Source organism: Oncorhynchus clarkii, chromosome 3 (genome assembly GCF_045791955.1).
Source record: "Oncorhynchus clarkii lewisi isolate Uvic-CL-2024 chromosome 3, UVic_Ocla_1.0, whole genome shotgun sequence".
NCBI lineage: Eukaryota > Metazoa > Chordata > Actinopteri > Salmoniformes > Salmonidae > Oncorhynchus > Oncorhynchus clarkii.
The window spans coordinates 4,965,908-4,980,258 of record NC_092149.1 but is presented as its reverse complement, the minus strand read 5'-3'; the positions used below and the strand labels follow the sequence as shown (position 1 = coordinate 4,980,258).

At 39.6% G+C, this 14,351-nt stretch overlaps 1 protein-coding gene across 1 annotated transcript; it reads left to right on the top strand.

The window, feature by feature from the left end:
• The first annotated feature begins 877 nt into the window (after positions 1-877).
• LOC139405656 (protein lifeguard 1-like) lies at positions 878-9,897 on the top strand. The gene is made up of 10 exons (XM_071148072.1): positions 878-908; positions 1,316-1,707; positions 2,380-2,458; positions 3,246-3,299; positions 4,181-4,271; positions 4,356-4,393; positions 5,242-5,329; positions 6,958-7,047; positions 7,383-7,430; positions 9,669-9,897. Exons 2-10 carry the CDS (start codon positions 1,353-1,355, stop codon positions 9,816-9,818), a joined length of 993 nt encoding a protein of 330 aa, XP_071004173.1. The 5' UTR covers positions 878-908; positions 1,316-1,352; the 3' UTR covers positions 9,819-9,897.
• The last annotated feature ends 4,454 nt before the right edge of the window (positions 9,898-14,351 follow it).

Below are 14,351 nucleotides of genomic sequence, written 5' to 3'. Positions count from 1 at the left end.
CTTAACCCTTTAAACTAACTCCTAACCTTAACCCTTTAAACTAACTCCTAACCTTAACCCTTTAAACTAACCCCTAACCTTAACCCTTTAAACTAACCCCTAACCTTAACCCTTTAAACTAACTCCTAACCTTAACCCTTTAAACTAACTCCCAACCTTAACCCGTTAAACTAACTCCTAACCTTAACCCTTTAAACTAACTCCTAACCTTAACCCTTTAAACTAACTCCTAACCTTAACCCGTTAAACTAACCCCTAACCTTAACCCTTTAAACTAACTCCTAACCTTAACCCTTTAAACTAACTCCTAACCTTAACCCTTTAAACTAACTCCTAACCTTAACCCTTTAAACTAACTCCTAACCTTAACCCTTTAAACTAACCCCTAACCTTAACCCTTTAAACTAACTCCTAACCTTAACCCTTTAAACTAACTCCTAACCTTAACCCTTTAAACTAACTCCTAACCTTAACCCTTTAAACTAACTCCTAACCTTAACCCTTTAAACTAACTCCTAACCTTAACCCTTTAAACTAACTCCTAACCTTAACCCTTTAAACTAACCCCTAACCTTAACCCTTTAAGCTAACTCCTAACCTTAACCTTTTAAACTAACTCCTAACCTTAACCCTATAAACTAACTCCTAACCTTAACCCTTTAAACTAACCCCTAACCTTAACCTTTTCCTTAAAGATGTATAATTTAGCTGAAAGCAAAGTCCCGTCTCTGTGGGAAAACCACGGTTTCCGTCCCCAAAACGGTAACTTATTCCCTACATAGTAGTGCACCACATAGGGATCAGGGTGAATAGATGTCCGTTTGGGATGCAGCCCAACTGATTACAGGTAGACTTTGGCCCTGGAGGGACTGTTACAGGAAGAGACAGACCGGAGCGCTGTGGAAGAGGTGAGTAGATCTGAGGGTAGAATTATAAGACAACCGATGTGTTTAATAAAGGATTTGTTACTCCGACTGCTGTTGTATATTACACGTGTGATGTACTGTCACTAACTGACTTAGTTAAATAAAGATTCCCTATCGACAGTCGTGGGTTATTCCACAATGACAGGGGAGGATTTTAGAGTTGGATTTTACCTATATTATTTACAAATATATTTATATTTTTTTAGATGAAATATGAACATATTTTGTATCTTTATAGTTTGTCATTTTTGTTGCAATTACTAGTGCTTTTCTCTCCATTTCACGGAGTATTCGACAGGATCTTGTGTCTGTCAGGACAGTGAAAGGAAGAGGAAGGTTTATTGCCTGGTTAATGACACAGGTATATTTCTCTGTGTGTGAATGATTAGGACGTATTACCTGACGAAAATCTTTTAGGAGGGTAACATGGATCAATCGAAAAGAAGCAGTGAAGTCCAACTCCCACCGCCCTACTCTCAGGACGATGGTCAACAGAACACCTATGGCCAAGAGAACACCTATGGCCAAGAGAACACCTATGGCCAAGAGAACACCTATGGCCAAGAGAACACCTATGGCCAACAGAACTACAGTTCTCCCCACTACGGTCTGAACGTTGGCCCTGGCAACATAGCGGTGGTCTCACCAGCGGGTCAGTATAACGACATGGGTCAGGGTCATCCCGAGGACCAACAACAACAATGGGCTGCTCCACTACCACCTGACTATTCCACCGGGCTGGAGGACACCGGCTGCTTTGATGACAAAGCCATAAGAAGAGGTTAGTCACTGCCTACGTCTGAAATGGTACCCTAATTTTGCTATGTAGTCGCCTACTTTTGACCAGCGCCCATAGGGTTCTGTTGAAAAGTAGTGCACTACATAGGGAATAGGGGGCCATTTGAGACTCAGAACAGGTTTTTTTTTGGGGGGGGGGGGGGGGGGTTGGTGTCCTTGTATCATGATGATCTGGAGCCCGCATCAATCCTCTTCTAGTAGGAGTGCTGATGTAGGATCAGTTTTCCCTTTAAGATCATAATTAATACAATTGTATGGACAGGGTAAACCTGATCCTAGATCAGCAACCGTCTTATTGGCCTGAAGTTAACCAGTGGGCCCACTGTAAACACCTGCTTAATGTATACCTGACTCAGTGGGCGCACTGTAAACACCTGCTTAATGTATACCTGACTCAGTGGGCCCACTGTAAACACCTGCTTAATGTATACCTGACTCAGTGGGCCCACTGTAAACACCTAGTTAAGGTATACCTGACTCAGTGGACCCACTGTAAACACCTGGTTAAGGTATACCTGACTCAGTAGGTCCACTGTAAATACCTGGTTAAGGTATACCTGACTCAGTGGGCCCACTGTAAACACCTGGTTAAGGTATACCTGACTCAGTGGGCCCACTGTACACATCTGGTGACTGTTAAGTGATGTTTCCACAGGCTTTATAAAGAAGGTGTACCTGACTCTGATGATTCAGCTTCTAGTCACCTTTGGGATCATCTGTGCCTTTCTGTATTGGTGAGGCACTTTTAAGTGTTACCCAACTTTAACACTTCAACACTTTAAAACTTCAACACTTTAAGACTTCAACACTTTAAGACTTCAACACTTTAAGACTTCAACACTTTGAGTGTTACCCAACTATAAAACTTCAACACTTTTAAGACTTCAACACTTTACCCAACTTTAAAACTTCAACATTTTAAGACTTCAACACTTTAATACTTCAACACTTTAAGACTTCAACACTTTAAGACTTCAACACTTTAAGACTTCAACACTTTAAGACTTCAACACTTTACCCAACTTTAAGACTTCAACACTTTAAAACTTCAACACTTTAAGACTTCAACACTTTAAGACTTCAATACTTTAAAACTTCAACACTTTAAGACTTCAACACTTTGAGTGTTACCCAACTTTAAGACATCAAAACTTTAAGACTTCAACACTTTAAGACTTCAATACTTTAAAACTTCAACACTTTAAGACTTCAACACTTTGAGTGTTACCCAACTTTAACACTTCAACACTGTGTGTTACTTAACATTAACATTTTAACACTTCAACACTTTTAAGTGTTACCCGACATTAAAACTTCAACACCTAAACACTTCAACACCTAAAGACTTCAACACTTTAAGATTTCAACACTTGCAGTTGTCCCAACACATTGAAGTGTTGAAAGCAGTTTCCCCCGTTAGATTCCAATGTTATATTTTTTAACTGCACAATACCACAGTTTTATAATGTACCTACAAGAAGTGTATAAAACAACGAGATGAGTTGTCTTCTGTAATCGTAGGGAGGCTCTGAGGCTCTGGTCTATGAAGACCTACTGGTTTTCTTCCTGCATGATGTAAGTAAATGTCACGACGGCCACTGAATCCTACAGAATCTCTCTGCTTTTACTCCTGGGCCAGTATTCAGAAACCTTCCCACAGCAGGAGTGCTGATCTAGGATCTGATTGGGTCTTTTAGATCATGTCGTGGAATATTCTAATCGAATGAGAGAACTTTGTCATTTCGATTAATTCAATATCGATTAATTATTGCAATAATGAGGCTGGTCGACCAAACACCCTTGAGTGTTGAACCGAGTAACCTAACTTTTACACAAATGCAGAGTTCTTTAATACGACTGACACTAAGAATGCTTAGTCATGGTTGGTTCAACCCCTCCCATGCAGACCAAGGAGCATCATAATCCACTCTGGGTTCATCCGGTCGTTATCTGCACAGGGTTGTTGTCTTAACCCCACCCTGGCTTAGTTTCCCAGATGGAAGGATGATTTTGAGACAGTGAGGGATTGTTCTGCTCCTAAGCTATCTCTAGTAAAACACATTCTTGTCTATGTAATGCAGGTTTTTAACTCATTTTGTCAGCTCAAGCCATCTCTAGTGACCATACGCCCAGATTAGCTGCAGGAAGCTAGAGTGGAGACCATAAAAACAGAGACACTAGCAGGACAGACATGTCTTACTATTAGTTAAATATTAATGGTTAACAATTAATATAAAATATATCAGGTAAATTGTCTCTCACAAATCCTATTAAATGCCATGACATGGACATTGGACCTGATGCCAAATCAGCACTCCTACTCTGAGTCACTTTATGAACACAGGCCCTGACATCTAAACAACGGAGAAATGAACCCCACACACAAAGACCTTTATATTGAGCGCTGTGATTGTACCATATTGTATTAATATATTGTACCGTTGTTTCCTGAACAGAGCAGTGGTGATTGTCATCATCATTTCCTTGTCCTGTTGTGCCAATATACGTCGGAAGGTCCCGCTCAATTTCCTAGCCTTGGGACTGTTTGTAAGTATCGATTCCAAGAAGGCATCAATAAACGTTTCACACATTGGTTGTATGGTCTGACCTTTGTGTTATTTTTCTGTGTAGACCACTGCAGAAGGTCTACTGCTGGGCTCTGTGACTGTGTGAGTACTGTATGCCTCTGGAGGGACCCTGATGTACTTGCTCTCTGATGGATAGACTAAATCCTTTACCATTCAGCATGTTAGTCATGCACACGGCGGGTTGGCAGTATGAGCTTATGTCTAAACCAATCCTCCATGGAGGTTGGCAGTATGAGCTTATGTCTAAACCAATCCTCCATGGAGGTTGGCAGTATGAGTTTATGTCTAAACCAATCCTCCATGGAGGTTGGCAGTATGAGCTTATGTCTAAACCAATCCTCCATGGAGTTTGGCAGTATGAGCTTATGTCTAAACCAATCCTCCATGGAGGTTGGCAGTATGAGCTTATGTCTAAACCAATCCTCCATGGAGATTGGCAGTATGAGTTTATGTCTAAACCAATCCTCCATGGAGGTTGGCAGTATGAGCTTATGTCTAAACCAATCCTCCATGGAGGTTGGCAGTATGAGCTTATGTCTAAACCAATCCTCCATGGAGGTTGGCAGTATGAGTTTATGTCTAAACCAATCCTCCATGGAGGTTGGCAGTATGAGCTTATGTCTAAACCGATCCTCCATGGAGGTTGGCAGTATGAGCTTATGTCTAAACCAATCCTCCATGGAGGTTTGTAGGGATACCTGACTAATAGATCTAGTAATATTTCAGTGTAGGGTTGAAAAACTTCGGTAACTTTCCCAAAAATGTCAAGTTTTCCAGAAATCATGGTTGGAGAATTCCTGCTTTCATTCTTATTCCCTCCCAATTCCGGGGGCATCGTCCAACCAGGACTTCTGGGAATTTGGTGGAAACGTTACAGAAACGTTGCAACCCTATTTCAGTGATAGACGAGAGTTTGGTTTGTGTTGCAGGTTCTATGAGGCGGAAGCTGTTATGTGGGCTGTGGGCGCCACCGCACTGGTCTCCCTGGCTCTGAGTGTCTTCGCCATGCAGTCCAGAGTACGTCCTCTCTCCATAGATGTAGAAAGACGGCACACCTGAAATCCTTGTAAATGACCGTGTTCTGTGAAAGCACGGGCAGCGCCCTTAGTGGCTGTCTTCCATTTTTAAAGTAGTCCATTTCCTCTCCTTCAACTTGTGAGTGTACTGGTAATCTATGAAGAAATAATAACGCACTGCATACCACCATCTACTGTGCTGCAGTGTGTACAGGCTGAACAGGAAAAAGCCAGGTTGGTGATTTACTGCCACCTGCAGTTATGGAATGTTTGCTGACGAGTTTAAATCATTGGCTGACCAAAACGATCTAAGTTAAATGGTTTCCTGCATTTTCAACCATGATTGTCACAAAAACTGTGATATAGCAAACTATCCCAAGCTGGTTTTGAGCATGATTTCAACAGTTCATGATTTAGACAGTTCGTGATTTAGACAGTTCGTGATTTAGACAGTTCGTGATTTAGACAGTTCGTGATTTAGACAGTTCGTGATGTCGACAGTTCGTGATTTCGACAGTTCGTGATTTCGACAGTTCGTGATTTCGACAGTTCGTGATTTCGACAGTCCGTGATTTCGACAGTTTGTGATTTAGACAGTTCGTGATTTTGACAGTTCGTGATTTCGACAGTTCGTGATTTCGACAGTTCGTGATTTCGACAGTTCGTGATTTCGATAGTTCATGATTTCGACAGTTCGACAGTTCATGATTTCGACAGTTCATGATTGACAGTTCATGAGTTCGACAGTTCGTGATCACGACAGTTCGTGATTTAGACAGTTCGTGATTTAGACAGTTCGTGATTTAGACAGTTTGTGATTTAGACAGTTTGTGATTACGACAGTTTGTGATTACGACAGTTTGTGATTACGACAGTTCGTGATTACGACAGTTCGTGATTACGACAGTTCGTGATTTCGACAGTTCGTGATTTCGATAGTTCGTGATTTCGACAGTTCGACAGTTCATGAGTTCGACAGTTTGTGATTACGACAGTTCGTGATTTAGACAGTTCGCGATTTAGACAGTTCATGATTTAGACAGTTTGTGATTACGACAGTTTGTGATTACGACAGTTTGTGATTACGACAGTTTGTGATTACGACAGTCCGTGATTACGACAGTTCGTGATTACGACAGTTCGTGATTTAGACAGTTCGTGATTTAGACAGTTTGTGATTTAGACAGTTTGTGATTTCGACCGTTCGTGATTTAGACAGTTTGATTTCGACAGTTCGTGATTACGACAGTTCGTGATTACGACAGTTCGTGATTTAGACAGTTCGTGATTTAGACAGTTTGTGATTTCGACAGTTTGTGATTTCGACAGTTTGTGATTTCGACAGTTCGTGATTTTGACAGTTCGACAGTTCGTGATTTCGACAGTTCGTGATTTCGACAGTTTGTGATTTCGACAGTTTGTGATTTCGACCGTTCGTGATTTCGACAGTTCATGATTTCGACAGTTTGCTGATGAAGTGGACAGAGTTATATGATGAGATTTGGATAAAATACAGATTATTTTTAGTGTATCTTAGTGTTAAATGCACTGACTAAGTGGCTCTGATTAAGAGCGTCTGCTAAATGTAGCTTACTAGCAGTGTACCATCTTTCCTCATTTCTGTTATAGTGGGACTTCACCTTAGCCAGTGGGGGCTTGTGGGTGTTCTGTTGGACTCTCATATCCTTTGCATTGTTGTGTGGAATCATGCGATCCCAGGTAAGTCAACAGTCACTTCACAGGTATACCAGTATGTACAAAATATTTAAAAAGGGGCAATCTGCTATTTAAACAGTAACAATGTCTTCCACGCCACTATTTTGGTAAACAGTTGAAGAATGTGTCTGGACAAATGTAACCACGCTCAAATTCATAGGCTATGGATGCATTGACTGGCCCGAAAATGGATGTACCCATCGCAGATTGCCCCTTTTTAAAACAACAGTATTTTATCTTTTGTACTTGTAATGGAGATTAAAGAACATGAACCATGATTCAGTTTTAGAAATACACTTGTTCAGGAACTAACTTAGTCTTGTGTTTTTAATCCATAGTATGTGTACATTGTGTACGCTTGCCTGGGAACCTTGCTATTTTCTTTGGTAAGTAACATTCTTCCTCTAGCTAGTCCTTTCATTGGCTAGGGTTGTTAAGAAAGCTAGTCCTTTCATTGGCTAGGGTTGTTAAGAAAGCTAGTCCTTTCATTGGCTAGGGTTGTTAAGAAAGCTAGTCCTTTCAGGCACCTTCATACCACCAAGCAATATACGTTCACTGACATCTCAATAAAAATGTATGTAGTCCTTTATACACAATCTTTAAGAAGCTTAGGAATGGTCGCCCATGTGGGGTTTTTAAAATGAAAAAAGGCTGTGTATGACTCATTCTGTAAGCAGTCAGAAACAACCTACACAGTAATATGTATTTTTTGGTCGTAATTTAACAACTGATTCGTGTATATGTGTGTATATATATAAATATATATATATATACATATATATATACAGTGGGGCAAAAAAGTATTTAGTCAGCCACCAATTGTGCAAGTTCTCCCACTTAAAAAGATGAGAGAGGCCTGTAATTTTTTATCATAAGTACACTTCAACTATGACAGACAAAATGAGAAAAAAAATCCAGAAAATCACATTGTAGGATTTTTAATTAATTTATTTGCAAATTATGGTGTACAGTGCCTTGCGAAAGTATTCGGCCCCCTTGAACTTTGCGACCTTTTGCCACATTTCAGGCTTCAAACATAAAGATATAAAACTGTATTTTTTTGTGAAGAATCAACAACAAGTGGGACACAATCATGAAGTGGAACGACATTTATTGGATATTTCAAACTTTTTTAACAAATCAAAAACTGAAAAATTGGGCGTGCAAAATTATTCAGCCCCCTTAAGTTAATACTTTGTAGCGCCACCTTTTGCTGCGATTACAGCAGTAAGTCGCTTGGGGTATGTCTCTATCAGTTTTGCACATCGAGAGACTGAAATGTTTTCCCATTCCTCCTTGCAAAACAGCTCGAGCTCAGTGAGGTTGGATGGAGAGCATTTGTGAACAGCAGTTTTCAGTTCTTTCCACAGATTCTCGATTGGATTCAGGTCTGGACTTTGACTTGGCCATTCTAACACCTGGATATGTTTATTTTTGAACCATTCCATTGTAGATTTTGCTTTATGTTTTGGATCATTGTCTTGTTGGAAGACAAATCTCCGTCCCAGTCTCAGGTCTTTTGCAGACTCCATCAGGTTCTCTTCCAGAATGGTCCTGTATTTGGCTCCATCCATCTTCCCATCAATTTTAACCATCTTCCCTGTCCCTGCTGAAGAAAAGCAGGCCCAAACCATGATGCTGCCACCACCATGTTTGACAGTGGGGATGGTGTGTTCAGCTGTGCTGCTTTTACGCCAAACATAACGTTTTGCATTGTTGCCAAAAAGTTCAATTTTGGTTTCATCTGACCAGAGCACCTTGTTCCACATGTTTGGTGTGTCTCCCAGGTGGCTTGTGGCAAACTTTAAACAACACTTTTTATGGATATCTTTAAGAAATGGCTTTCTTCTTGCCACTCTTCCATAAAGGCCAGATTTGTGCAATATACGACTGATTGTTGTCCTATGGACAGAGTCTCCCACCTCAGCTGTAGATCTCTGCAGTTCATCCAGAGTGATCATGGGCCTCTTGGCTGCATCTTTGATCAGTCTTCTCCTTGTATGAGCTGAAAGTTTAGAGGGACGGCCAGGTCTTGGTAGATTTGCAGTGGTCTGATACTCCTTCCATTTCAATATTATCGCTTGCACAGTGCTCCTTGGGATGTTTAAAGCTTGGGAAATCTTTTTGTATCCAAATCCGGCTTTAAACTTCTTCACAACAGTATCTCGGACCTGCCTGGTGTGTTCCTTGTTCTTTATGATGCTCTCTGCGCTTTTAACGGACCTCTGAGACTATCACAGTGCAGGTGCATTTATACGGAGACTTGATTACACACAGGTGGATTGTATTTATCATCATTAGTCATTTAGGTCAACATTGGATCATTCAGAGATCCTCACTGAACTTCTGGAGAGAGTTTGCTGCACTGAAAGTAAAGGGGCTGAATAATTTTGCACGCCCAATTTTTCAGTTTTTGATATGTTAAAAAAGTTTGAAATATCCAATAAATGTCGTTCCACTTCATGATTGTGTCCCACTTGTTGTTGATTCTTCACACAAAAATACAGTTTTATATCTTTATGTTTGAAGCCTGAAATGTGGAAAAAGGTCGCAAAGTTCAAGGGGGCCGAATACTTTCGCAAGGCACTGTATATGTGTGTATATATATATATCTCTCTCTCCAGTACCTGGTGATGGACACTCAGCTCATACTGGGCGGGAACCACAAATACAGCATTTCACCAGAGGAGTACATCTTTGCTGCTCTCAACCTGTACCTGGACATCATCTCTCTGTTCACCATGCTCCTGGCACTCATTGGACTCAGCCGTTAACTTAATACGCTGTTTTCACGTCAGATAGCGCAACAAGCCACCTGCCCTGATGTAGTTGAGGGACGAGCGTGGAGTAGGAATTAGGATAATGCCTTTTTTAAACCAAATGTATTGGTCACATACACGTATTTAGCAGATGTTATTGAGGGTTTAGCGAAATGATTTTGTTCCTAGCCCCAACAGAAACGCTTGTGTTCCTAGCTTCAATAGAAATGCTTTTGTTCCTAGCCCCAACAGAAATGCTTATGTTCCTAGATCCAATATAAATGCTTGTGTTCCTAGCTCCAATATAAATGCTTGTGTTCCTAGCCCCAATAGAAATGCTTGTGTTCCTAGCTCCAATAGAAACGCTTGTGTTCCGAGCTCCAATATAAATGCTTGTGTTCCGAGCTCCAATATAAATGCTTGTGTTCCTAGCTCCAATATAAACGCTTGTGTTCCTAGCCCCAACAGAAATGCTTGTGTTCCTAGCTCCAATGTAAATGCTTGTGTTCCGAGCCCCAATATAAATGCTTGTGTTCCGAGCTCCAATATAAATGCTTGTGTTCCTAGCTCCAATATAAACGCTTGTGTTCCTAGCTCCAATAGAAATGCTTGTGTTCCTAGCTCCAACATAAATGCTTGTGTTCCTAGCCCCAATATAAATGCTTGTGTTCCGAGCTCCAATATAAATGCTTGTGTTCCTAGCCCCAATATAAATGCTTGTGTTCCTAGCCCCAATATAAATGCTTGTGTTCCGAGCTCCAATATAAATGCTTGTGTTCCTAGCCCCAATATAAACGCTTGTGTTCCGAGCTCCAATATAAATGCTTGTGTTCCTAGCCCCAACAGAAACGCTTGTGTTCCGAGCCCCAACAGAAATGCTTGTGTTCCTAGCCCCAATATAAATGCTTGTGTTCCTAGCCCCAATAGAAATGCTTGTGTTCCTAGCTCCAATATAAATGCTTGTGTTCCTAGCTCCAATATAAATACTTGTGTTCGGAGCCCCAACAGAAATGCTTGTGTTCCTAGCCCCAATAGAAATGCTTGTGTTCCTAGCCCCAATAGAAATGCTTGTGTTCCGAGCCCCAACAGAAATGCTTGTGTTCCTAGCTCCAATATAAATGCTTGTGTTCCTAGCTCCAATATAAATGCTTGTGTTCCGAGCCCCAACAGAAATGCTTGTGTTCCGAGCCCCAACAGAAATGCTTGTGTTCCTAGCTCCAATATAAATGCTTGTGTTCCTAGCTCCAATATAAATGCTTGTGTTCCTAGCTCCAATATAAATGCTTGTGTTCCTAGCTCCAATATAAATGCTTGTGTTCCTAGCTCCAATAGAAATGCTTGTGTTCCTAGCTCCAATAGAAATGCTTGTGTTCCTAGCCCCAACAGTGGATCGGCATCAGAAAGCACTTCCATGTTTCGTATCCTTTGATGTATACATTTCCCCCATTGACATTCCATGTTATGCAACTTAATACCTTCAGAAAGAATTCACACCCCGTGACTTTTTCCACATTTTGTTGTGCTAGTCTGAATTTAAAATTGATCAATTGTCATTTAATGTCACTGGCCTACACACAATACCCAATAATGTCAAAGTGGAATTGTGTTTTTTTTATGTTTACTGATTAAATATAAAATGAAAAGGAACATTTAAAAAGGTATTGTCTGATATTATTCATCCTAATCAGACAGGGGTTTTTACATGGACGATACATTGGAGATAATATAAGACAAGTACTGGAAACAATAAAACATTGTGAAAAATCTGGGAAACCAGGCCTGGTATTCATAGCCGATTTTGAAAAGCCTTTTGATAAAGTACGACTGGAGTTTATAAATAAATGCCTGGAATATTTCAATTTAGGAGAATCTCTTACACAATAGGTTAAAGTTATGTATAGTCAGTCACACCCCAGGTGTAAAATAGTCAATATTGGCTACTTCTCAGAAAGTATTCAACTGTCAAGAGGAGAAAAACAAGGTTGTCCACTATCGGCATATATATTTATTATGGCCATCAAAATGTTAGCAATTAAAATCAGATCCAACAATAAGATCAAGGGGCTAGAAATCCAGGGCTTAGAAACAAAGGTGTCATTGAACGATTCATGTTTTCTTTTAAATGCACAATTTGGGTCCCTCCAGAGCCTCATGAAGTTGGTTGTAATTTCAGTTTAAACCTCCAGAAAAGATAGAACAAATATTATAGTTAAATTCAAATATATATTTTTTTAGTCAATTTGTATATCTTTGGAAATACATTTTAAAAAACAGTATAATCTTTGTAAATTATATCATTAATAAGAATGCTGGAGTTATGTCACACACGCATTGGAAATGTCTGCTCTACCCAAAATTACAACCAACTAATTGCAGCATTATCACAAAAAAATGGAAAAGGCAAGTGGAAGGGGGAAAAGGCAAGAAACTTGTCTGTCAGCCATGCATTAAAGACCAACATTGGTTAAAGAAAATTGTGACGAATAAAAAAAATGATACCAGTTTAATTTAAGGACCAAAACATTGACCGATGTGCCACATAAAGGGCATTCGGAAAGTACTCAGACCTTTTGACTTTCTCCACATTTTGTTATGTTACAGACTTATTCAAAAATGGATTCAATTGTTCGTTTTTTCATGAATATACACACACAATACCTCATAATGACAAAGCAAAAACAGAATTTTAGAAATTTTAGCAAGTTTATTAAAAAAAACGGAATAATAACCATTTGCATAAGTATTCAGTCCCTTTAATTCATTATTTTGTTGAAGCACCTTGGACACGATTACAGCCTTGAGGCTTCTTCGGTACGACACTACAAGCTTGGCACGCATTCTTCTCTGCAGATCCTCTCAAGCTCTGTCAGGTTGGATGGGGAGCTTCGCTGTTCAGCTATTTTCAGTTCTCTCCAGAGATGTTCGATCGGGTTCAAGTCCGGGCTCTGGCTGGGCCACTCAAGGACATTCAGAGACTTGTCCCGAAGCCACTCCTGCGTTCTCTTGGCTGTGTGCTTAGGGTCGTAGTCCTGATGGAAGGTGAACCTTCGCCCCAGTCTGAGGTCTGGTGCAGGTTTTTTTATCAAGGATCTCAACCCCCTTGTTATGGCAAGCCTAAGTTCAGTAGTGAAAATATGCTTAACAAGTCACTTAAGTTGCATGGACTCTGTGTGCAATAATAGTGTGTAACAGGATTTTTGAATTACTACCTGTAACCCACACATACAATTATCTGTAAAGGTCCCTCAGTCAAGCAGTGAATTTGAAACACAGATTCAACCACAAAGACCAGGGAGGTTCTCCAATGATCCAATGATCAGATATAGATTGTTATGTTTTTGTATTGAAAAAACAACAACATTCCACCCAGTAGTAAAATTCAATGTTTATTGGCCACACATCAAAACAGTATGTTTTTCATTTCAAGAGGGAATGTATAGGGTATAGACTATGAAAGTGCAAATAGTATTTCAAGGATTAGTTGCTTTATAATAAAAATTTAACGGCTTTCAACAAAATTTGCCTTTTTTAAAATTGTATATATTTTTTTTAAAAGTAAAATGCCAAGAAAATCCAAATGTAATTTTATGTTTTACTCATTTCATGCACAGCTGAAACAGTTACATCAAGGACAAATCAATTTACATGACTGAAGTCCCACAAGTTCACCAGCTTCGTGTACGGCACTCACAGCTTGACGTTTGCAAGACACGTTTCAATGCAATACGTTTCTTCAGCGGTTGTTTCAATAGTCACTGTACAAATACTTCAGATACAAATCACACTAGGTTTGGCTAAAGATCAATTACTTCAGATACAAATCACACTAGGTTTGGCTAAAGATCAATTACTTCAGATACAAATCACACTAGGTTTGGCTAAAGATCAATTACTTCAGATACAAATCACACTAGGTTTGGCTAAAGATCAATTACTTCAGATACAAATCACACTAGGTTTGGCTAAAGATCAATTACTTCAGATACAAATCACACTAGGTTTGGCTAAAGATCAATTACTTCAGATACAAATCACACTAGGTTTGGCTAAAGATCAATTACTTCAGATACAAATCACACTAGGTTTGGCTAAAGATCAATTACTTCAGATACAAATCACACTAGGTTTGGCTAAAGATCAATTACTTCAGATACAAATCACACTAGGTTTGGCTAAAGATCAATTACTTCAGATACAAATCACACTAGGTTTGGCTAAAGATCAATTACTTCAGATACAAATCACACTAGGTTTGGCTAAAGATCAATTACTTCAGATACAAATCACACTAGGTTTGGCTAAAGATCAATTCCAAAATGTGAAAAAAATCTCAATATCATTTATAATTCATTAATACTTTATATAGGCAACAAATCAATACACCTTGTTTTTTTCTTTCAAAATTAGTTATTCAGAATATCTCGATATCCATTTTCAAATCGTAATAAGAAACTTCCAATTTAAATAAAGACGTCAGTTTTTTTTCCCCCCACCGTCCTGCATTGTGTTTTCTGCTCCAGGATACATTTTATAAATACCTTTCACCCC